This window comes from Larimichthys crocea, chromosome III (assembly GCF_000972845.2).
Source record: "Larimichthys crocea isolate SSNF chromosome III, L_crocea_2.0, whole genome shotgun sequence".
NCBI lineage: Eukaryota > Metazoa > Chordata > Actinopteri > Sciaenidae > Larimichthys > Larimichthys crocea.
This window is the reverse complement of record NC_040013.1, coordinates 3,823,912-3,848,417: the sequence shown is the minus strand read 5'-3', so window position 1 is coordinate 3,848,417 and position 24,506 is coordinate 3,823,912. Positions and strand designations below refer to the sequence as shown.

The 24,506-nt window shown below is 44.3% G+C and overlaps 1 protein-coding gene across 3 annotated transcripts in view; it reads right to left on the bottom strand.

The window, feature by feature from the left end:
* The window catches only part of tcf7l1b (transcription factor 7 like 1b), a 31,345-nt gene extending 8,611 nt beyond the window's left edge, over window positions 1-22,734 (bottom strand). For 2 of the 3 annotated variants that reach the window (XM_010751157.3, XM_010751158.3), the window contains exons 1-4: window positions 21,586-22,732; window positions 21,380-21,452; window positions 21,143-21,270; window positions 3,460-3,543 (exon numbers count right to left, since the gene is read on the bottom strand). In XM_010751157.3, coding sequence (XP_010749459.1) covers window positions 3,460-3,543; window positions 21,143-21,270; window positions 21,380-21,452; window positions 21,586-21,762 — 462 coding nt within the window. In that variant the 5' untranslated portion in view covers window positions 21,763-22,732. Of the gene's footprint in view, window positions 1-3,459; window positions 3,544-21,142; window positions 21,271-21,379; window positions 21,453-21,585 lie in introns of all 3 variants that reach the window. The other variant, XM_019255410.2, reaches the window with a different exon arrangement.
* Window positions 22,735-24,506: the final 1,772 nt, after the last annotated feature.

Genomic DNA, 24,506 nt, shown 5'->3' with positions numbered 1-24,506 from the left:
GACCCCGAGGGTTGAAGATTGCACCGGACACATGCAGGGAGACAAAAGGAATCTCTGGAATGCTGCTCTAGACCTTGCCACTTCAATTCACTTAAACAATTCGGTGACTAAGTGACTTATGACACGCTGACAGGACCAGGTCCCTTGATTACCCTAGACACTAATACAATATTGAAACAAAGAGGGTGATTCTTGTGTCGCTGTCAAGTAAAGATCAGCCCATATTCGAGCGCTGACTGCACCGTGATCGGATAACTAACTGATAGACAGGCACTCTGGTCAGTTCTACCTCATTAGAGAGTCACAGCTCCCTCTAATCCAGAGTAACAGTACTAGTCAGTGTAGTCGGTAATGACACGGAGAATAGGCCTTATGGACAAATTACTGCAAGTGACTGAATGACCTCAGAGGGGGAAGTGCGCAGCCTTGACATCATTATCAGCAGAGTGTTAATGACTGTGAATCAGTGCGTTGTGCAGGACGAGGATGAGGCGCACATGATTCAGACAGTGCTGTCACCTCTACTTCCTTTCCTTTCCTTTCCTTTCCTTTCCTTTCCTTTCCTTTCCTTTCCCTTTCCCTGGTCCAGCTTGGCCACTACTGATGGGCTGACAAGTTCCCTGTACTGCATCACCTGGCCCTGCAGCGCCTTTGATGGATTATTCATGAAGAGGCAGCCCTCTGAACACAGGAGCTTATATGGGGGTTTTGGGGTGCTGGACATATGTGTGTGTGTGTGTGTGTGGGTTGTGGTATGTTCATAGAAAAGCTTGTTCCCTTCTTCCCAGTCCTCCCTCCACCACCACGGCCATTACTACCAAAAGCAATACCAACTGAATGCTAAACAAACCTGTCTGTTGAATAATTGAGGATCTCGGGCCAGAGCAGGCTCTGATTAGCATATAGGCCTTATGGACCCAATCTGCACTGTGACAGGACGGTCTTTCCCTGGACTCGCGTACGCCACTGAATGCTCTGACCAGATTTAGCGAAAATCTGCAGGCATACGTGGGAATGTGAGATGATATCATCCCCCAAAAATCAAAATATCAACTCTGTCTTCATGTGGCGGCTCGCCAGTGCTCCATTTATTAATCTGCAGCGACACTTGACCCTCAGCTAAAAGACTTATCAGTAAAGTAGCATGCATAGCTGACATGATATATGCATGGTGTAGCATTACGAACCATGCAAGTCCATCATCAAAACAAAACAAGGATGTCAGATTTAGCACATGCTTGCAGAATGACTGCAGGAGTACAGGTCTGCTGCAGGAGTCCCTGCTGGCGTCTCCTCTCCTCGGGTCTCTTTCTCTGGCTCCTCTTGGCCCTGGGCAGTAATCCTTGGCCCCCCGTGTGTGCCCATCCGCTCCCCCTGCTCTCATTAGTGCAGTGTTGGGGCCTAGGGAGCCTGCAGGCCTGGGGAGCCAGCCTGCTGCTCCCCTCCCACTCTCCCTCTCTCTCTCCTCGGCTGGAGTAATGAGCACATAATCAGCCTGGCTCCCTGTCAGCAGCAGCACACCAGAGGGGCATGTGGGCTCCTGGCCCAGAGTGGGGGGTAAGGCCACAGCGGGGTGTTTCACTTTCTATCTTCCGCGCCCAGGGTACACCATACCCGGTATTAGAGCTTCCCACCACACATCAAATGACCCTCTGGACGTGGGTCACCAGATCAAGCGCGGTGACTTCCTCTTTTAGTTCACATACTGAAAGCTGTTACACTTTGAGTGAACCTCCCAGACTTCCCGTTCATTAGAGCTCTTTTCGAACGCAGCGAAAAGATCGTCACAACTAGGATGTCCTGTCTCCCTTAAAACCTTTATAGACTTTAAATTAACACAAAGACACGAAGAAGCGTCTATCTGTGCTAACAACACCGTAGGATATTTACAACCTCCAACGTGCAAATACAAGAATTCAAATAACATTTAACTAAAATTAGCAAAAGGGGAAACTCTGCAATCTTCAAGAAAGTTTCCACACAGAAAAACTGAACGGCGACGACGTGAGTAAGAATTCTGAAACGAAAACAGTTTGATCCCTCACATTCTCAGACTCGCAACAATGTGTCTTTCTGTATTGACTTTTTGGTTTTGTGACGTTCAAAGAGATGAAGGCCAAACACAAACAGAGAGTACCAACACAGAGCCACATGAAAAGTAGCAGCGACCGCTGGAGAACAGAACAGAAACAATCCAAACAGAGAACTCGACCACAGTCAATGTGTTCTCGTTTCCTTTAAATTCATCTGCTATTATCTCGCTGATTGTTTTGACCTATTGTCTTCATTCTGTCTCCCTTCATTGTGGATTTAGAGCTTTCTTTATAAAGTCGCACACTGGCTGGATTACTTGACATCATTTTCGCTGCAACATAAACTCACACAGCAGCTGCTGAGTCCTAAAGAAAAATCAACAAGGTCACTGACAGGTCAACATTTATTCTAATAAAATGTCTTTAATTGGTTCCCATTGAGCTTTAAGTCAGTCCTGGATTCCCATGGGCAAACTCCGTCCCCTTCACAACAATTTCCTATTGACTGCTCTCAATGAGGACTTTGTCATGTGCATCACTGCGATTTTTGCGATCCAGCAAATCGACCACAAACTCAGCAAGCACGTCTAGCCAGGATATGTAAGGTCAAGGGGCTGAGTCACAACGGCTCTCTTTACCAAAGTGTTGTGACAGTGCTTATTCCAGCTCCATGCTCTGCTTACCATGACTTACCGGAGCAGAACACGCCCAGATACAATCAAACAGTCGAGATGTTAGATAGATTCTCTTGGCTTCGTGTTATCTAATGTTTTCAATCCCCAAAACACACGTCCCTGAGCGAAAGCCAAAAACCAAACAGGTCTGCTGACGCCCCGCATTGTCTAACCAGAGTGAGACACCGTGATGACTAGTTCACACCTGTATGGGAAAGTTCAGGAATGGCAAGGAGGTTCAGACTTAGAGAGATTTATGGCACAGGCTGGGTTATTGTGGTAAAGAGAGACACAGACTGTTTAGCAGTTGGTGCCATAGGGGTAGTACGGGGGAAGTTGTTCGTGATTGGATGGGAACCAGTGCTTTTACATGTGCACAATAACTCCATTATTGGGAATAACCACATTATGGTGATAGTTTGGTTAAACCATTTATATGTTTCCCAGTAAACTGATTCCTCCAATAAGTTTGCATGATTAGTTTGATAATTAGATTAATGTCCCGTAGGATGTAGCCTGGAGGAAACATCTTATTAGTGCCACAAAATAAAAGAGGGGAACTCGGTGGTTTGATTTACTGAGCGTGTGAAATTTTACCCTGGAAAATTCGATTTTTTTTCTCCACCAACCAACCAAGAAATGTCAAGTATTAATGAATAAAAAGATAATATATAAATGAATCCTGACTCCACGTTTGATTTTAATGCAAAATATTGCTTTTGACTATTAAATTATTTTTTGTGTCTACTTACTAAATGTCCTGGTGTTGGAGAACGGGAGTCTTTTAGTCCTGCTGATCCAGGAACGTCCAAAAGAGGCCATTTCATCTGCAGGTACTGTGGGTGAGAAGAAAGGAGCAGAATTATACAACAGAACAAGACATGTCACATCAAATATTCAAGAAAACACAACCAAAAAGCCAAAATCTGAGGCGAGAAAGAAATCACTATATATTCACTGCTAAACAGTAGGGAGTGAATATTTTCCTTGAGCGTGCAAAAGTGGTTTGAATGGTGTCAAGCCCGCAGAGAGCTCCAGCAGACACCTGTACAGGACCCACATAGCTGCTGGAGTCAGACAGTGAGTTCTGGCACGGAGGAGAGTAGGGAGAGGCGATGTGAACACAACGGACTGGTGGAGGACTGTGAAATTGCCGTTTGTCAAGGAAAAACAAGAGGCCAGCTGTGGGCGCCCATCGCTGAGCGGGTGGGAAGAGACAGCTGGAAGGAAGCCCCATCTACAAGAGCGAGCGAAAGGTTGAGCTGCGGACTTCGAAGCGAACTCCTGTCTGTCCGTCTCAATTGGTCTGGCCTTTTGACCCGAACACAGCCCCTCCTTCTTTCCGTATCATGATTTTTCACACATGTATTAAAGTTATCGTAAAGGGTTGTGCAAGTGTTTGCTTTCCCTGTTTTCTCTCCTCACATGTCACAAAGATTTCCACCACCATTACCTCTGCCCTGGTGCCACGGAGTGAGAGCTGTGCACTTCTGGAGAGGTTTTTTTTTTTTTTTTTTTGTGATTTACGGCTCGATACAACAAGCTGGACATTTCTTTTTTTTTTTTTTTAGCCCTTCAGCAGTGGAGATAGCATGAAGCCAGAGCTCCAAAAGCACGGCTCAACCATCTGGTTTATGAATCAGTTTAAATACCGGACACAGCAGCTTGTCATGCATGTGGATTTTCTCCCTGGTGCAATTTCAAATTAATTAAAACGGTTTTATATTATAGGTTATGTTTGGCTCATCCAAGCCAGACGTAAAGGTATCTCTGCTCATTATTTAGGTTGACTTTTTGGCTGTGGACGGTTGTAAATTCTGTCTATTAGAGGCGATTGCACAACCGCAACATGCATCTTCTGTTATCGTTCTGTAATATATATATGCCGTGGCTTTTATTTACATATTATGAATTCCTGCACACAAACAGTTTGACATCCGCCCATAGCAAACGTCTGATGAATGATAAAGACGAGAAATAGTGCCCTGCCACAAAAAAAAAAAAAAAAAAGACTGACAAATCCAGCTAAAGAGTATATGCAAAGCTTTGTCTACTTTTCTAAAGTCGATGCAGGATAAATGATGACAAACAAGCAAAACTGGAGGAGTCATGCATTCAGGTCTTGATTTTTAAAACTTCATTCATCACTCAGGGTTTGTAAGGAGGAAGGAAGCTTGGATGGCTGTGGGTTAAAAATGGAAAAGACATTATAGGAGGAGGGGGGGGGGGAGACGGGAGAGGAGGGGAAAAAAAACATTTTCAGGAATGAGTTTGTCGGAGCAGGCAGAGGGTATTGTTTCCTGACAGCTGGGGTCCAACAGAGCACCGAGGCAGGGGGAAGGGGACCCTTTTTCCCTTCGAGAAGGGGGGAAATTCTTGGAGTTGACATCAGCCCTCTTCATTTTCACTATACTGCTCAAGGCTGAATCGTAGGTTCCAACTAATGGGCCCAAGTCCATACAACTGTCAGGAGGCAGTTGCTTTTAGAGGCTGCTAGCTCCCTATTGAAACTTTACTCTGCTGTGTGCATGGTGCCTAATGAATGCTACTCTCCGGAGAGAAAATCCAAAACAATGCAGTTTTCTCTGTCTAATCTATGTCAATCATGAGTCCTTCCACAAATGAAACAAGCGCTATTGTGAGCGTTTGGTCTTGCCCAGCCGTGCCCACCCCGGCTCTCCCACCCAATCCATCCCTTATTTGACAGCTTCTGCCAGGACCGAGGAACATGCCCCCAGGCACTTTTTTCTGAGCGCCTACTTTTCTTTTAATTGCCAGTGTGCCCTATGGAGCAACTGTTCACACACTCCCTGAAACATCCAGCCAGGTAATGCCAGCCGCACACTGTCACATTAGCTCCAGTTCAGACTACAGCAGCACACCACTCACTAACACATGAGAGGCAGGAGAGAGAGAGAGGGAGAGAGGGAGAGAGGGAGGGTGTTTGGGTCTGAGTTGTTTCAGGAAACAAAAGGCGAGGAATTGTGGGCCATGCTGCTCAGCAAAAACTTTCTACAGCGGAAAAAAAAAGAACACAAGGGAAGTGTAAGAAAAAAAGTTAGGACAGCCGAATGAGAGCCAGCACTTAAAATGGATGATTCAAATAGTTATGACATGCTTTAAGTGATATTCAATGTTAGTAAGATTGAAACAGGAGACAAATAATATCAATGTAACTGGAAGACATTCAGTAATGCTTTACACGTGCCCTTATTTTACTGGAAGTAAATACAGACATATGGTCAGGGCCCATAGCAATGTCTGTTTCAGCATGGGAGCTGGAAGCTGTGGTAAATAGACTCGGACGGAGAACTGAAGGAAATGAGTAACCAAAGTGAAGTTTAGCTGATCCATTTTCATAGCTCTCTAATTGTCTTCCAGCCTTCCCTGCTGCCTCCAACGCTCAGAATAGACATCAGTAGAATGTGCTACTTTTACAGGACCCAGATGCGACAAAGGTGGCAGTGATGCCACTGAAATTTTCCAAAAAGCTACACTGGAGCCCTTTGGTTTTTTGAACACAGAGAATGCAACATATGCTCTGGGGCATGTGGCCTGCCAGAGCTGGGTTCTAATTGTTACATTGCTCTCACAGAGCGGAGGAAAACACAGCCAAGAGTCTTTGTCATCTCTGAAGTGTGTGGTGCCATACTGCAGGCCAGCATCAGAGCATGGAGAAGAGACAGATGTCTGGACATTTGCTGTCAAACTAAGTCAGACACTCTGCCAAAAGGGACAGGGGAAAAAAAATCCCAAACTTTGCTAGCAACTATCTGCCGACTTCAGGGCTGCGGTGAGAAGTCATAATGGCTGTCAATCATAGAGAAAGTAAAGTAACAATAATATTAATAAAGAACTACATTTATATTCCTGTAAAAAAAAAATCGATTAAACATATCTCGACTGTGGAAAACAGCCGATAAGCCTATTAACCATGACCTAAACATATTAAATGTTATTGCATGCAATGCTAAATTGCATTAACTCAATCACTCGGGAGCAAACAGAGTCGAGCGACAAATAAAGGAGTGCATATTTATAAAGCAGCAGCTCAGACGAGGCCTGACGCTTGTGAAATGGCTTCGCCCAACTTGTGGTGAATAGCGCAGCGGCGGCAGGAATGCCTCCACGGATCGCTCCAGCAGATAATGTCAATCACCTACTGTGTGGAGAACCCCTCCCCATTGTTTTCTTTTACCCCCCAGCAGAAAACAAATGGGCCGCACAGCTTGCTGTTTGGCTGAGGTGTTAATTACCGTCCCCAGCCCATATGAACAGCAACTTCAGACAATGGCCCTGTCAGGCCCCCTGCATGACAGTCCCTCCCTGGTTTGCTCTGCTGATATCACCTGCTCACATGGGAGCCATTGACACCTCAACCTGATCTATGCATGAAACACAATTAAAGCTTTTTTGGGGAGAGGAGGGGGGGGGCAAAGACAATGTGATAAGTAGCCCCCGCCTTGTCTCCAAAGTTTGCATTAAGGCTCATTGTTTGGCAACATTAGAGGCAATTACATTGACAATTCTTAAGCAAACCTCGGCAGTCATTGTGCTAATTAGTGTGTAATTGATGGGGAAACGACAAGCGGCTGAGCTGGTCAGAGCCACAATGAACTATTGGGCCCACTGCAAATTTTTTTCTGAATGGGGGACCATGTCCTATTATCCGGTCCACTATGAAGTAAGCAGATTAGTCAGGGAGGAAGTTATTAATTAAAGTTATCTTAAAGTAGAAACATATTTTAGTTGAAGGTAAAAAAATAAAATATTAAATGTCGGTTTTTCCAGCTCTTCTGGCTTCACATGATATTAACCACGAGACGCCCTGTGCTCGAGATAGCATCCTGCTAATGGCAACCACATTTGAAGTGTCCATTAGCCCATAGAGGAATGAAGTTAAGTGAGTATGACAGGGGCACTCCCTCAGTTCGCCGGGCCTCTATTGTGACCCGGTTGGTCGTCCTGCACTCTTATTCACAGCCAGTAAAAAAAACTGGGTCAAAGGTCAGACATCCAGAGTGCTGTGGTTTCTATGGCAACGTGGCCTATTAAGGCCAGGCTCATTGGCCTCTTAACATGCTCTTGTACACAAAAGAACTATTAGTGCAAAGAGGGGAGAGAGAGAAAGAGAGAGAGAGCGCGAGGGAGGTCCTAACAAACACAGACGGCAAACGTTTTTTCCAAGATTTTCCAAGATGGTTACACACTCTGCCCGCAGCTCCATCCACGTCTATATGTGGCGCACACAGAGAATTTCAGCAGCAACCTCGGAGGACAACAGGAGGCGCGGCCCGTGTTGTTTGTTTTTCCGAAAGGAGGAATAAAAAAATGCATTGTGTTGTAACATTTGCACATTTTGCACCAAAAAAAGAATTTCAGAAGATTCAAGAAAAAAAAAAGTCAATGGGCGATGGTGTCATATGTCTGCCTCATGCATATTCTGTACAAGGCCAGCAAACTGGGTGTATTTGAAAGAAAAAAAAAATAGTCCTAAGAGTGGATTTACTGCTGTTTCAGTCATGAAACGGCATTAACAGAATACAAGGCCAAAATAAACCCCCCCCCCTCCTAAAAAAGCTTCTTTAACATTCTGCCCCGGCGAGTGAGCGAGCTGCGACTCCAGCAGCAGCAGCAGCAGCAGGAGTTTGCATTTTTGCAACTGAAGCGATTATTTCTATCAAGGTTTTTCTTCCTTTTGCATGACACGATCCTGAGTTATTGCTTCCTGTATCCACAGCTTAAGAGTGTTACCATGGAGCTCATACGAGCTGCCATTGTTCTTATTCTGTCTCATTGACTTTCAGGTACTTTTAATCAGGTGTTGTTAAAGGAGGAAGGAGGGGAGGGGAGGGGGGTTCTCCAGACTCTCAGAGGTTAAATTTAGGAATAAGTGAGTAATTCTGTTAGAGCACAACGGCAGGTCGTATAAAACTCACTGTATAATTAGACACACAAGAAAATAATTATGCATCTGGTGAGAGCAAGGCCATCTCATAAAGACAGAGAGGAGGGTGCGAAGCTATTCAAGTCAATTACGTGAAGTCAGTTATGTGGTTTCCCGTACCTGGAAGATCTGTTTTCAATTGTTACAGACTGCTCCGCTTAATGTCAGCGTGATCTGATGTCAAGACAGGCTACACCTCAAATGTCAAAGATGTCCTCTCCTTTTCCATGTCCTGTGGCATTGTTTGTCCAGTCGCACAGGAACACAACTTTTTATTGTTTGGGGAGTAGCCTCGTTTCATTGAAATTCACAGCCGTAAACGTCTGTATAATTAACTCCAGAACACGAGGTGGTTACCAGCGGTTGGCTGGATGTTTACAGTAAAGCTCCACTTAGAAATTAAATGTGTGTGTGTGTGTGTGTTCGTGTGAGTCTGAGCGTAGGTGTGTGTGCGTCCGAGTCTACGCCAATGACACACAAGTGAGACCTGAATTTTTCATTTATGACCAAACACAAATTGACTGGAGACAGCATGGGTTACCAATATAATACGGCGTTTCCTGCCAAGGCATTTAGGAGGCAATAATAAGTCCAGCATGCACCCCTCACACCGAACAGGGTAAATACCACAGCACGGTAATCACTCCAAACTCTCGGCGAAGACATAAAAATAATCTTTTTCTCTTCTTTTTCCAGAAATTGCAGATAAATATTTACCCCCACACCCTCCGAGAGTAAATTTGAGTACGTCTGCTAAAAGTGTCTTTTTTTTTTCTGACAGGGCACACTAAGGTGATTGTTTCTTTTTCTACATATATCTATCTATATATATTATATATATAGAAGAAGAAAAAAAAAAAAAAACGCTTTTCCTGGCTCTTTTTTTTTTTTTTAAACTTCCTAAAAGCAGCTGACAGTGGCAGGAGAGGCAACGAGGCATCCTGAAGGGAGAACGTCAGTTTTGAAAAACTGAGGTGGGCATAAGTGGGTGTAGCGGAGAAGGAGAGAGAGAGCGAGAGAGAGAGAGAGAGAGAAAAAAAAGGGCCTAAATTAAACACATTTGTTTCTGCTCTCACATACCACAAGTCTTATGAAAACAGAGGGCTGATTGTGTTCACTCTGCAAGTCCACCCCCCTCCCCTCCTCCCGCTCGCTCTCTCTCTTCACCACCACCCAACACCACCACCCAGCTCCACACCCCCACCCCCTCTGTCCTAAGCAGCAGCAGCAGCAGCAGCAGCAACAGCAGCAACAGCAACCCATCCTCCCCTCCCCACACACACACACACACACACACACACACAGCTGCCTGCAGATGCCTCCTGTGTTTGCTCTCCGAGTGCAGGCGCAAATCTCCAGGCCCCGCAGACTTCTTCTTCTCGGGCCCTGCCTCATCTCAGATTTTACTACCTGACATCCCTATCACCCCACTGCTAACCCCGCTCACTCCACTCTCTCCCCCGTCTCTCTCTATCCACCCCTCCACCCCCCTTTCCGAGCTCTACTCAAACACACAGACACATTCACACGCCACAGGTATGCTTCGACACTAAGCCCTGTCGCGCAGGGACACAGAGACCGACTGTTAGCCCGTGAAATCCATCTCATTTATGAATACTGTTAAATAAGATATTACAAAAAAAAAATCTGCATGTAAGAAAAAAAATTGTTCAGCGGGGTGGAAGCAGAAATGATCTTATCTGCCATTTTTCCAGATGAAATCAGAGAATTTAGGGGCCGATCTCTAGATTACGTTTGACATATAATGGATCTAATTGAATAAGAAAATATTTTTTCAAAAGTGGGTTCGACACTTTCACAGCGTGCGACAAAGTGCATGACATTCTCCGGGATTAGTTATGCGTATTGTCGGCAGACTGCAGGGAGGTCTGGAACGTCGCCAAAGCATTTTTATACCTGAAACATTTGTAAAAGTCATTCGGCTGCAATCTAACAGGCTTCATTTCCATCACGCGGCGCGCGGTCATATTGAGTGCTAAATCAAGAGCTAGTGAAAGGTTTGGCTATAAACCCAATACACGTTCACATCCAGGGATCCTCTTACACGTCTGAAACTTTGTAAAGAGTACATCTTGCAGTATGAACGTGTAGGCTTTGGGAAAAGGAAAAAAAAAGCCTTTAGAGGAGTCACAAGGCGGAATGAGGTTGGGTCATGAGGTCCCCTACCTCTTCAAGGTTCATCAGGTCTCTTGTAAGCAAAACAATGGAGTAGAAACATAAGCAAGGCGTTGCTTAAATCCTGACAAGTCATTTTTTTTGCTCTGTCAATATTAAATAAATTACTTTTCACACATTTTTAGAGCGGAGGAACTAACATTGATTTATACAAGCTGTTCCAGTTTTCAAACTTGCTGAAAAATGTCTTCATAACATTAACCAGACCACTGAAAACTCAAGGCTGGACATGTTATTTAAAACAATATATACAGCTGTTGCTATCTTTCAGTTTCAATAGAATCTAACGAGAACTGCAAGGTGATTACGATCAGGGGCTGCTGTAAATATCAAATTCCCAGGGACAGAGTTTAGGAGAGGCCCCTTACAATTACACAGTATTCAGGAATGCAGAGCATGAACCACAGTAACGTGGAGCTGAAGACAAAACGCTCACATCCCATTTTGGACGTCGAGCTCGCAGCACGTGACAGCGAAGGTTTATGAACTGCATTAAAAAAAAAAGAAAAGAAAAGAAAAGAAAAGTAGGAAAGTTTATCTTTCATGAAGAGCTGTTTTCTGCAAGCCCCAAAATCTGCACCACAATGCAACAAACGTCTACTCAATCCAAACTGCACACTTCTGCAAACAATTAGTGTTAACCCCAGAACTGTAAGCTGCTCAGAGAGAGAGAGACTGGGAGAAGGAGAGAGAGAACGAAGGGGGAGTGACTGGAGAAAGAGAGGGGTGCTTGTGCACAATTACAGCAGGGATTTATGGCCTGAGAAACAATTTATAAATCACAGCGCCTGAGCTAATGTGCTCCAGATTGTTCTCCATGCAGCTGCAATTTTGGTCTGCGTGAAACAGCATAATAAACCTGGCTGGAGGACATGTTTGGGTGGTGGTGGTGGTGGTGGTGGGGCAGAGAGAAAAGTTGAGGTTGTGGGTGGTGGCTGATGTGGGTGAGGTGCGGGCTTGCAAAGTTTCTGAGGTGTTTCGAACAAAGAAACTGAGAAGTTTTTTTGTTTGTTTTTTTGCTGAGGTGCCATTCCTGATTGTTAATGTCGACGGAGGAAAAATAAGAAATAAGAAGGTCTTTGCAGAAATCTCACAAATATAAACCCTCAAATCACATAAATAAAACCAATTAAAGGACGTTTTCTGAGGCAACAGCGGGCTTACACAGTAGCTGGACGGCAAAAGCAGAAACAAAGAACAAAACAAGAACTGTAACTGAATAATTACACTAAGTTTCCACTGAGAAACAATTAAAGTTTCAAGCCGTAAACCTAAGCCAGTTTTTATGGCCTCGTTGTGAAACTGAGAACTATACCCTTAAAATTCTTCACATAAGTAAAAAAAAAAATTAATTTTAGGTTACAATAAGAAAAAGACAAATGTTGCAAACCGATCCCTTCATTGTGGTCGCAGGCTGGTGTGGAAGAAGGGATCGGATGTGCTGAAGGGGAGGCCGGAGCTTTTGTGGCCACTCAGCCAACTGGCCCTGAACCTTGACCTCTAACCCTTCACCCTGGGGGGCAAACAAAGCTCTGAGTGACATCTGAAACTAGACACTCTGTGGGGAGAGAGTGTCTGGACAGGACTCAAATAACCCCATTAACTCTGCAGAAAAGATTTATGGCTTTTTATTCTGCCCCTGCAAAATCTCGACGCTGAAGAGAGTCGCGCGGATCTGTCAGAAATAATCAAGCAATTAGAGGTGTGCGCCCAAAGATTGGTCTTGTTTACTTGCCAACATCTCCATCTTGCATGAAGATAAGCAAAAATGTTCCATAATTAACGACTCCGAGTGTGTGATTAGCAGTGATACACACATATGCCAACAGTTAGCGTGCATCCAAATAAATTCTGCTTAACAGGAACAACATGAAGCTTAATCTTCAGGCGGTTTTAAGAGAGTCACTGATGCATATTCACCAGCACCTCTGACGGAGTCTATACAATGGATTACGTAAACAGCTCTGGCATTAGTATACTGTAAACAAAAACAGAAAAGAAAAGTTGATGGTAAATGTGCTGCAGTGAATGCGAGCCTCCGTCGCCAGAATGCTGAAAGCCACTGTAGTATTTAAATCAGGCAAGGAGGGAGGAAGACTCGGCCAAGCATTCTGTAGCTCAGCTGTGAGGCTCTAAGCCGTTGCCCTAGGGTCTTTGTCCTGCCTTTCAGGGCAAGTCTGAGGTAGTCAAAGACCCTATTCATGACCGTCGCTCCCCCTGCCAACACACCCATACAGCCCCAGTCAAGTCAGCCGAGAGCTATAGAGCCTTCCCATTTCACACGAGAATCAGACCTGCCCCTAAAGCCTGCTTCAGGGATTTCCAATAGCCAGCTCCTCCAACCCATGTACAAATCAAACAAAAGGGCTCCTTGGCCTACTCCATGTCATATAGGACTGATTAGATCTTTTTTTTTTCCGATGTAGCTACTCTAAATTTGAAGCAAATAAGTCAGTCACATTTGTAGGGATTTGGTATGGAGCCATGTAAATGGATGAGGGATTATGTCAGCAGAGGTGTGGAGCTGCCGTACCAAAACCCTCCCCACGCCCACTGATCATCGGATACGAGATCCACCTCATGCTTACGCGCGTTTTTCTAGAAAAGAGGGCAGCCAAAAGACAGACCTGAAGTTTAATCAGATGATAAAATCAGCCGACAAAGAGGCCTAATGATGCTGATCATCTGAGGCAGGCACAAGGGGAATCCCGCTATCACTAAAGACTGTCTTATGTCTGAGGAGCACAAGGCCCCTGGCAGCAGTCATTAGTCATAACTAATCAAGAACACTACCTCGTAATTTTAAATTTTGCAAACAAGGTCAGCGAAGAGTGAGACTCTTCAGCCCTCGAGGTCGACGTAAAAAAGCCATCAGACGTTTTTTGTTTTGTTTTGTTTTTTTTATTTCTGCTGCTTCGGCTGTTTATTCTAACAGGATCCACAAGTCTGGTTCCGGATAAGGAGGCCACACATTTTAGATGACTTGTGCCTCTTTGCTCGGGCTTTAATCAGATTTGTTGCTCTGCAGAACATTGTGACTTCTTAACAAGTACAATTGGTTTATGAGGGTAACTGAGGGAAGCAAGGGGCACGCAGAGGTTAAGTTATTATCAATATTAAGACAAACAGCCTGATCTCATGGGAAAATTGGAAAGGGAACAAAACTTATATTCATGATATCTATCAAACAATTACAGAGCATATGGGCGCGTCTATTAATGGTTTATTAAAAAACTAGTTTCACATAACCTTACTTTGTGTCATGTGACTGAAAATATGGCCAATTTATAGAATACTAAATGAAAATATGCAGTTTTTGCACAGTGTACGCAACAGCAGCTGATGTTTCCCACTTAAGACAAGCTTAGTAAAAGTAACCACAGAGTAACATGTGTCCTGCTTATATATATACACATGTATTAAACATGGAAAGTTCCCCGTGGCTCCCTTTAAGATTTATGTAGTCAAACATACGATACATTACATACTTGTGTTTTTAGTGCCAGAGCTAAATTCAGATTACAGATGGCACGTCAGTCTCATCACTTACATCATCAGTTAAGAGGTGTAAGATTATAGCACAAGTTATAATCCTTGTTTTTTTTGTTTTTTTGGAAGTGAAACAGATCCACGTGAAGTAAAATAAAATAAAAAAGAGGAAGAGGAACAATGTTCTTTTGTCTTGGCAAGTTAAAGGTAATACAATCAACCATACGCTGGTTAATGTTTGCGTCTCGCACGTGCATGCGAGTGCGATGTGTTGACGTGACATGTGTCCGTCAGGGGATGTAGCCCCCCCCCCCCCAGCCGGCGGTCCGCACTTGCTCCGACGTTACAGGACGAACTCAGTGGGAAGCAGCCAAACTGATTTATAACTTCTACAAGAAGAACAGCTGCTCTGCTCCCTGTCAACTAACCTCATCCTGGACGGATATCCATCCACTGCTTAATTTAGTATGACCACTACAACCTCACTGATACTACACACATACTTGCATGACACCGCCTTTAACAGACCCTGGGCAGCGGAGAACGCATTTCTATGGCCTGCATGTGAACTGAAGCGAAGCCTGATACAAATCTTAGTAGTACTGATGCAACATGTGCACGATCTGATAGCCTCCTGCTGCTGGCTGATTGGGCTGTGACTGTGAAGGGAATGGCGAGGCATTGTGGTCTACGGAGGAGAAGCGGTGCTCTGTGGGAGACAGAATCCCTCAGATAAGTGAGTGCCTCAAGGTCTGGAAGCCGGCCCACGTCGGGATAACAGGCGAAAGGAATAGCAGGACCCGTATCTGCCCCAGTTTATGCTCCCACCACCACATCTCATCAACAATCTCTCCTCCTGCCTGCTCTCTCTCTCTCCCTCTCTCTCTCTCTCCTGCTGCCTGCAGTGCTTAAACTGAAAACAGCTGCTTGGAATACCAGACTGATGAAACCCTGTTTCGAGCTTTTTCTTTTTCTTCCTGCTGTACAATCGCATTTTATTAGCATCGAGTGAAGCGTTTAAGGTACAATTATAGAGGCAAAACATTTCTTTATGTGAGCTGAACAGTAGTGGTTATAGCCACATACGTACTCGTACGTGAGACAGTCAAAAAGCGCAGTTTACCATCACCCAACCCCCCCCAAGCCCGACGCCTATCAGTTAGATACAAGTAAGGACTATTCTCATTATCGGTGTGTTTGAGTCTGCAACTATTTGGATGATCGATCTCTCAGCTGTGAGAATATTGGTATTTCCTTCTAAATGAAAGAATATCTTGTGGTTTTGACTGCTGGCCAGAGAAAACAGGCAACGCAGTCACATCAAGATGAATATTTTTCAATTGTGTCATGAGAAGAATCGTTGTTTATGGCCATAATGACCTCAAATCGCTTATTTAGCCGCACTGTGACATGTCGAAATGACACAAAACACATGCAAAGAGTCGGATTTTTGGATGCATGAGTAAGATGATTAATCCACGGTCACAAACAGCTTCAGGATTTATCGTTTCGAGACTGTGGTCACCTGGGAGTCAGTCTGACTACTCTCCTGAGGGCCCCCTCTCCGCCCCCCCCTCCACCTTCTTTTGCACCAGGACTCCAGGTTAATACCACAGAACAGACATGACTAAGCTGGTATTCACATGACACATGATACGTCTCCACCTCCCACATCTCCATCTCCAAAAAAAACCTTTCTTTTGCTTCTTCTTTTTTTTTGAGACTTAGCAGCTGCGGAGGACGAGCGATAGCGAGCTTTGCATGTCCACTGCTTCCAACTCAAACTCTTCTGCCGCTCTGAGACTCATCACGGTGACCGTCCAACCATGAGGGCTGCAGTTATTTGGGTAGCAGAGACAGAACATGTGCAGACACGACTAAAAAAGCTACAGTTTTTTTTGGTCTACTGAATCGCTTTAATATCTAACTCTACGTTTTTGTTGGACAGACACGGGTCAAGAAGACGTGTTCAAACCCAGGTGTGTTAGAGATGCTCACCTTCGGGCTAAATGTCTCTCAACTCAAACACAAGTTCGGCCAGATTTTCACAGGGAAAAAAGCGATGTACCAAACAGTACAGCAGCTCTGGCCAAACATAGCAAATGAGAAAAACACATTAATTGATAAAAACACATTTGCGCACATATTCATCTTGGCACATCAAAAGGATTCATTGATGTCACTGAACATGGGGAGTCTGCGGCTGGAGAGGGGAGATGTTGGTTATCCTTTCCTCAAAGGGTGCTGAGATGCTCCTGATGGGCCCCGCACTCGAGAAGCCAGAGAGCGCTATAAACAGAATTTCTAATGTCAGGCGGGCGAGTGGGTGGGTTAGGTAGTGAACTAGCAGGCTATGGGGTAGCGGGAGGAATTGACGCCAGCTCATGCTTTCCACAGAGACCAAAGAGGGAAGGATAGAGACCAGGACTGACACCATTTCACACAGTTCCATACAAGCGGTGTTAGGAAGTGAGCATCCACGGCGTGAGATAGAAAAACACAAACTGCTACGATAAAGAGTCTCCAGCTTCGACGTCTTCTGATTAAAACGGGGTGATTTATAAATGTGGAACATTTGCAACACGTTACATATCATCAGCACTATAAACTGCTTTGGTTGGTGTTGCACTAATTAGACCTGACCTTGATTACCCCCGTGCGTAATAAAAGTAACTGCTGAGGCATGCAATCGTCGGAATACTGCAAACAATTAAAAATTTGTTTTAAACGTGTAAAAATGCAAACATCTCCCCCCGCCTCCTCCAAACTAAATCATGAATCATCTCATATTTCAAAAATTGTCTTTTTTTTTTTTTTTTTTTGGGGCCACTTCAATCCCCGAGCCCTCGCAGCGAGTTCATTATCCAAACGAATCACCAGCGAGCGAGAGCCCTCAGCCGGGCTGATTTCTGCGGTCGCCGGCGATCTGTTTTTAATTGAACAGAGCCGCTAAATTGATGTAGATGTGTTTGCCTTTGAAGGAAAAATCTTTTTAAAAAACGATCCGGCTAGTCAAAAAATGTTAGCCGTGTTGACACAGTGCTTGGCTGCAAAAATATTTGCGCGCTAAAGCGTTCAGGAATACAACACTGAGGGTTGTCAGAATGTGAGCGCTGTACACTGTTCCCTCTGTTGCAAAGTATCCACACACAGCCTCACCTGAACGCCCTCCACCTCCTCCACCTCCTCCACCTCCTCCTCCCTCTCTCCCCCCACTCCGCTAAGAAAACCAGCACTCCACACACACACACACAAACGTGCAGCACGCATGGACGCATGTGTGCACATTCGCACACACGTACGCAGCAAGGTGAGTGAAATGCCAAGTAGAGCCACCTGATGAAAAGACACCTCCACACAAACAGCGTTTGCTTATGCAGGGAGAGGCCCTTTTATTCAACGGGACAATGTCTGTGTTGACTTTTCTTTGTCTGCACATTTTTAAGCACCAAAAGCAACAGAAAGGAAAAAAAAAAAAAAAAAAAAAAAAAAAAAAAAAAAAAAAAAAAAAGAAGTCAGACAGGCATGCAATCACAGCCACTGACATGTTCAGACTTATACAAGCTCCCCATTCATATCTCAATCTCAAACAATTTTCTATTCAACAATCATGCCCAGGAGTTCGAGTGACCCACTGCGTATTTGATGAAGATATATTTGAGCGGCTAACCTCGCTCTCGCTTACTCGCCACCTCTCACACACAAGAGGCATTTCGCCCTTTGGTGACGATGATGATGCACCAGCAGGCAGAGTTATCTAAAAAGTGCTGATGAAGCTGACAAGTGGTGGCGTCAAGCTTGAGCGTGCGTTCACCAATTAAATCTGGCACCAGTCCGTCACTACAGGAACAATGCAGTGATAATCACATCAATGAATCGACAAACAATAAGATGGATTTGTTGGGCTGGTTTAGTTTTTTTATTTTTTTGGGTTTGTTTTTTTGTAGCCGGGCTGCAGAAGTCTCGAACATCTCTGCAAACATGAAACCTTCTCCTCAGCTCTCGGTGGATTACAGCAGAATGTCAGCTCGGAGCAGGCTTTAAATCAGTTATGCTTGGCCCCTCAGGGGAACTCTATGCTGATCCCATGTAGGCCTGTCTCTCATTGCTCATGATAGGGTTGCCACATCCAAATTTAAAAGTACGGGCCTCAAATCCTTTCACTGTGTTGCACATCGCAGAGAAAAATCACCGCACGATGACTCCCGAGCAACATCTTGTATCTATTACTTATATGCAGAGAATATAGGAGCGTTTTATTACACACAAATACTAAGACGTCACAGCAGAAAGGAGGGGGGGTACATGCAGGAAATGTAAAAAACGCCTCACACGTGTTCGATCTGTAATTCTAAAAATATTTGCATTGCACTCAAACTGCAGCTCCCCACCTGGAAATGTGGATTCTGTTTTGCCTGGGATTAATCGCATGATCCGTTTAAGAGACATAACTTAAACGCAGCACAAGTACGACCACATACCACACCACGCTTATAAAACAAATCTGTCAGTCCCAGCAGAGCTTTCCAAGACACACACTGTAATAAACTGTTTGCAGGCACCGGGGATTGTTTGTATCTCAACACCAGGGAGGTGACAACACAAATTAGGTTACCATGTGAGAAAATGTTATCTTGCGGGCCAATCAGCATATTCCCGTGCAATAATTACGCGTGATAAATGCAACCGCGGGGCTCATTAGTTACACTAAGTTGCTGGCCAGACACTGGTGTGAATATCATCCAGTAAATCTGACCGTGCTGAACTTCACCCACAGGTGTAAACAAGCCCTACCTTCAGAACGCGGGCCTAAAAAGGTACGGAGTCAAGAGCACTCATCAATCAAATTCACTGCCTTCACGCTGAGCCGTGTGCAGCACGGAGACCTTAAGACGTCTGCTAAGTATGCCAGCTATTGTCTGCCTGCGTGTTTTCTGCCACGCTGATGATTGACAGTGTCAGCTCACTCTGTCCCATTGACCTCATTCTTTTTTTTTTCTCCCTCCCTCCCCCTAATATGGAGGATTATACATCTGAATTTTAAACCCTCTCCCAATTATTTGCTACTTTGCCTCAAGCAACAGGAACGGCCGTTTTAATTTTCAACTTTGTTTTGCTGGACAGAATCACAGGAATAAAAGAGAGAGAAGGTTTCATACCGGAGACAAAAGACAAAACAAAGCAGAGGCTACATAATAGACTAGCTAAAATCAATTACTTTGGACTGTTATGTTTGTTCCTTAAATGCAACAAAAACTTCTATTAAAGTTCCAGAAAAGGCACAAAATATCACGGTGCATTTACATTCCAGCCTGTACCAGCTCTCTGAGGTTATTCCCACTTGCCAAAAGCAACCAGATAGTCGATCTACACGCTGGTATGTATCACCTAGTCTGAGGCAGAGTAGCCATTTAGTTAATGAGCCCCAATGGAGACCTCCAATGAAGCCATCAAGACTGCTCAGAATAACAATGGTCAACTAACGCCTTTCTAATTGAATGGAAGGTAGAGGGAGGCGAGGGGAGTGGGCCTGGAACAGTGAAAAGGAGACAGAAAAAAGGGAGGAGGAGGAGGAGGAGGGGGAGGAGGAGAGGGGGGTGTCTTTTCAGTCAGATGCCTGCCAGGCCTTAACGAAAGTACTTGTTTTTGGGGGGGGGGATGTGACATGGATTGGGGGATGGACGAGCTCGGAGGAACACAGCTCTCCAGCGGGGATTATTTCAAGGAAGTTTGCACAGTCCCTTTTACATTTAATACATGAAATAATGTTGGTTAGTTCTCTTGAAACATCTCTGGAAATGTTTGTTTTAGGACCAGTGTTCGACGTCACAACATGTTCCTGAAACTTCAGAGTGGGATTCTTTTTTCACGATGTGGAGATTCATACGTCTTGTTTGCATCGTTGGTGCAGAACTGACATTTACGGCTTATATTTGTTCCAAATGACACGAAACCAGCCCAACGACTGCTGACAGCGAGCGCAGCATTGGTTAAAAAGGCCCTGTGTTGCTTCATGCACAATTGATGTGATGCAACAAGTTAAGTGAATTATTGCAAACTCTGCATCAACAACACGTTCTTAAAACTGCCAGCCTTATCTCGCCTTTTAAAAGTCTCTGGACAACAGCTGTCATGGACACCGCAGTGAAATGCCTCCCATGTGTGTCAAAGTGGGGTATTACATTGTTGTTACTGTAAGATAAGACTTCAGGAAGAGGAATCTATTTTTTTATTTTCCTGCAGAGAATGTGTGTGCGGTGTCTAAAACACACTGAGGTGAAAGTTATTAGCATGAATACATAAGAAACGTCAATTCAGTGGGAGCAGAGTTTAGAAGAATACTCACACCTCAAAACATCAGCCCTATAGGCATCTTATAGTGAAAGCACATGAGGTATAATCAGCTCACTATAAAGTAGCCTTCACAATCAAGACCCAGGGTGAGTGGTTTCGACAAGGAGCTGCCATAAATCATTCAGAAATAATAAAAAAAAATAAAGAAAGATTAATGTGTCTGAACTTTACGCAGAGTGAGAAATTGTCAAATGCGAGCCCTGTGGAGGGTGGGTGGCATGGAGAAATGTATATCACCCCCCAAAAAAAGAACAAAGAAGTAGTTAGTACTCCTTGAGAGGCCACTCGGAGGGAATATGGCGGTCTGGCAGTGCACAAGGAACTTTTACGCACGGCCAAAAAGTTTTTTTCTCCTCCTCCTCTTTTTCTTTTTTTGCAGCGTGCGACGAAATGCAGGAAAAAGAGAAATTAAAGAAGTGAGATCCACATGTAGTTAGGGGGACACTTACTGTTCTTGCGCTCGGAGACAGTGACCCGTTGGATAGGTAGGGATTGGTGAGGTCTGGGATCATGAGAAACGGATAGCCAGGGTAGTGAGGACTCTTAAAAAAGCCACCATCTTGCTGCCTTCTCAGAGCTGCAGGGATAAAGAAAAGTGAGGGTTAATAAAGGCACACAGGCGACATAATTAGCAGTTATGGTACACAAAGTACCAGGGTGTGTTTCTTAATTTGTATTTTTTTTACCTTCACTGAAGTAGTCTCTTGCTTTCTCATAACTTTCTGAGTCGACTCTGGTTTGGGGGCGCCTCTCTGCTTGCTGACATGGGGGGAGAATAAACACACGGAGGGGAAGAAACTATTGAAACTTTCAACGCCATTAAATCTGAATCTGATCGTGGATCACTTTTGTTATTATATTAAAAAAAATATATATTTGCATGCGTCCTTACCTCTGAGTCCGAAGAGCTTTCCGACTCGTTCACTAAGGAGGATTTCACATCATCCAAATCCCTTTCCGCCGATACATTTTCGGATATCTTTTCCTCCTGCTCTCCTTCGTCTTTAAAAGATATCATTTCATCGTTGGCCCCCAAATCATCCCCACCACCTCCGTTCAACTGTGGCATTTTTGCAGAACAGTGTATGTGTGTGTATACTATCGAGAGGAAAAACAATCGCAAGAAATAATAATTGGCGTGTGTGTGATTTAGTTTTTGTCTTTTTTGATCGGATCAGTGTAGTCCAAACGTGTCGCTGGAGTAGTCAACTAACTACAACAAAGTGTTCATGGTTCAAAACTCCTTTTTCATCCTCTGAACGGGATCCCGTGGTCCATGGCGAGCCTTGCGAGAATAATCCACAGTTTTAAAGTCACAGCAGAGACGCTGATAGAAAATATCGATGAATATTTGGCGTCGGCGGCCGGATGCGCAGTAACTTGGCAAAGTTTCGCCTCCTTCGCAGCTTGTGGACAACTTGTGGCCCCTGTGTGTGTGTGTGTGTGTGTGTGTCTCCTTGTTGTGCTGCTGAGGAATGGGACTCTCTCTCTCTTTCTCTCTCTCTCTCTCCTCCTCCTACAGAGCCCGTGGACCACATAAACTAACCAGTCCAAGCGAGTCGAGAGGGGTTACTCAAGAACAAGAAACACGTCCGATTTCATCTCCTAAAATCCATGCGTAAAGAAGAAATATACAAAAAAATAAAACAATGGCTCGAGTCAACAACAACAAAAAAAGAGGAAAAAAACCCCGAGACGGTTTGGCTGCAGTTTTCTTTCCTCCCACAGAGCCGAAGCTTCTTCCTGACAAACACAAACTTTCTAAACTAGAAAAGAGAAATAAAAAAAACCGATGGTAAAGTATAAAAAAAAAGAAAAGGAAAAATTCAGCTGGACGTGCTCGCCCTTTCCCTCCACATTGCTGCCGGGGAATGCGCCCTGAAAAACTACTTGGTTGTTGAAGTGGAAGAAAAAGCGCAGCCCGTCCGTGGAGGGAGGAGTTTGCACTGAAAACCGACACTTCATTCACCACCGTGCAGATCAGCTATTCTTCACCCTGCAGCCACCAACACCGCGCAACGAGGGCGTTTGAACAGAAGGACATGGCAATACAAAGCCACTATTATTATTATTATTATTATTATTATTATTATTATTATTATTGGAACAGGAGCCTGTTGGCACATGTGATCTTCCCAAATTATCTTCCATTTAAAGTAAACCTGAGCAGCACTCTGTCATGTGGTGTGACCAGCTGATATCTGCAGACCACACTGCCTCCGTGTGTGTGAAAAAAATGACAGGCCAAGGATTCAGTGAGAAAGTCCTAATTACACGCTTGCCATGTAAATTGCATGTCTGCTCAGTCCTGAAACAATACGCTGGGAAAGGCAATAACACCTGGGGATAAGCATGGGCCATTATGGCACAACTACAGGCATGACAAGAGTGAGGCAACAGGCTTCTGACTTGAACATCCAGGCCTCCTGTGACAGAACAAGCCTGGCTCCCTGTCCTCTCTCTCTCTCTCTCTCTCTCTCTCTCTCTGTAGACTGAAAGACATGCCCCCATTGTTGATTTGAGGAAGAGGATTGGAGGCCCGGTTTTGCAAGCAGTCCTGGAAGAACAAGGGAAGTGGTTACAACTTTTTTTTTTCTTTGTTCCTGCACATAAATCTTAATCATGACTTGGAGGTGCATTTTGCACACACGTGCCGTTAAAAGTTGCAAAGTTTGCCAAGGTGTAGCAAACATAAGTTTAAGCTTCCTTACCCGACCAATATATCCACCATTTTCCCAGCCCAACACCGATGGACCTCAGACTTCTCTTTGCTTCTCATGCAATTCGACAGGCTTCCCCCCTCTATGAGAAAAGAAGTCATTGATGTTGTCGGCCGCGTGTCAGCAAGCTGAGGGTTGACTGACAATTCAGCAGTGTCTCCACGGGCCTCATTAGATCCTCACTCCTCCTGGGTGTTTGTGTGTGCGTGCACGTCAGTGTGTGTATTTGTATGCAGTTAAAAGCAACATATACTGCATACTGCATCTTCTATGAATTGCACACGGGGTAGTTATGGATAGTGGGTTTTGTGTACACAGAAATACACATGTTTGCACTTGCTTGCACACACACACACAGGTGAATATTTGCCCTCAGGGTACATATCATTGTTTTTCTGGGCAACAGTATGCAGAGAATGTGCGCGAATGCATTTTCCAAATGATGCTCAGAGAAGATTTTGTTCATCCAGATTCATGATGCAATCCTTTAGTTTGACACTGACCTACAACATAGTTTTATATATACCCGAAACCAGCAGAAAACATAGAAAATATAGTGTTTTTTTTAACCAAATGTAGCACATGTCATGAGATGTAATGGACTGTGCATGTCCCAGCAGGTGTAATTACAAATATTCAGTGCTCATGCACCATAGCCTCATGAATGTTTAATAAAGAAATAAAATATTAAAACAAGTCAACACAGAAAGAAAAAAAATAATAATGACATGCATAAGCTGAACAGGAACATCTCTTAAATACTGACACTTCTCACACACGCATAAGTTTCAGCAGGGTACTATTAAGCACCATTGGCATGCAGTAAGTAGACTGTAACAGCACGGTGAGATATAGCACTAATGTGATAAATAAAAAAAATACGGCGCGTCTGAAATGTTTTATTCCGACGTGAGAAAGCCTCCATTTGAAAAACAAAAGGACGCCTATTGTTACAAAATGGTTGCTGGAGTTAAAATGAAGCACATTAATTGCTGTTAGCTTTGCTTGGAAAACAGATATTTTGTGCACAGACTCCCACATATATATAATTACTGCATGCTACATTTCAGGTATGTGTTTTGTGTTGCTACAA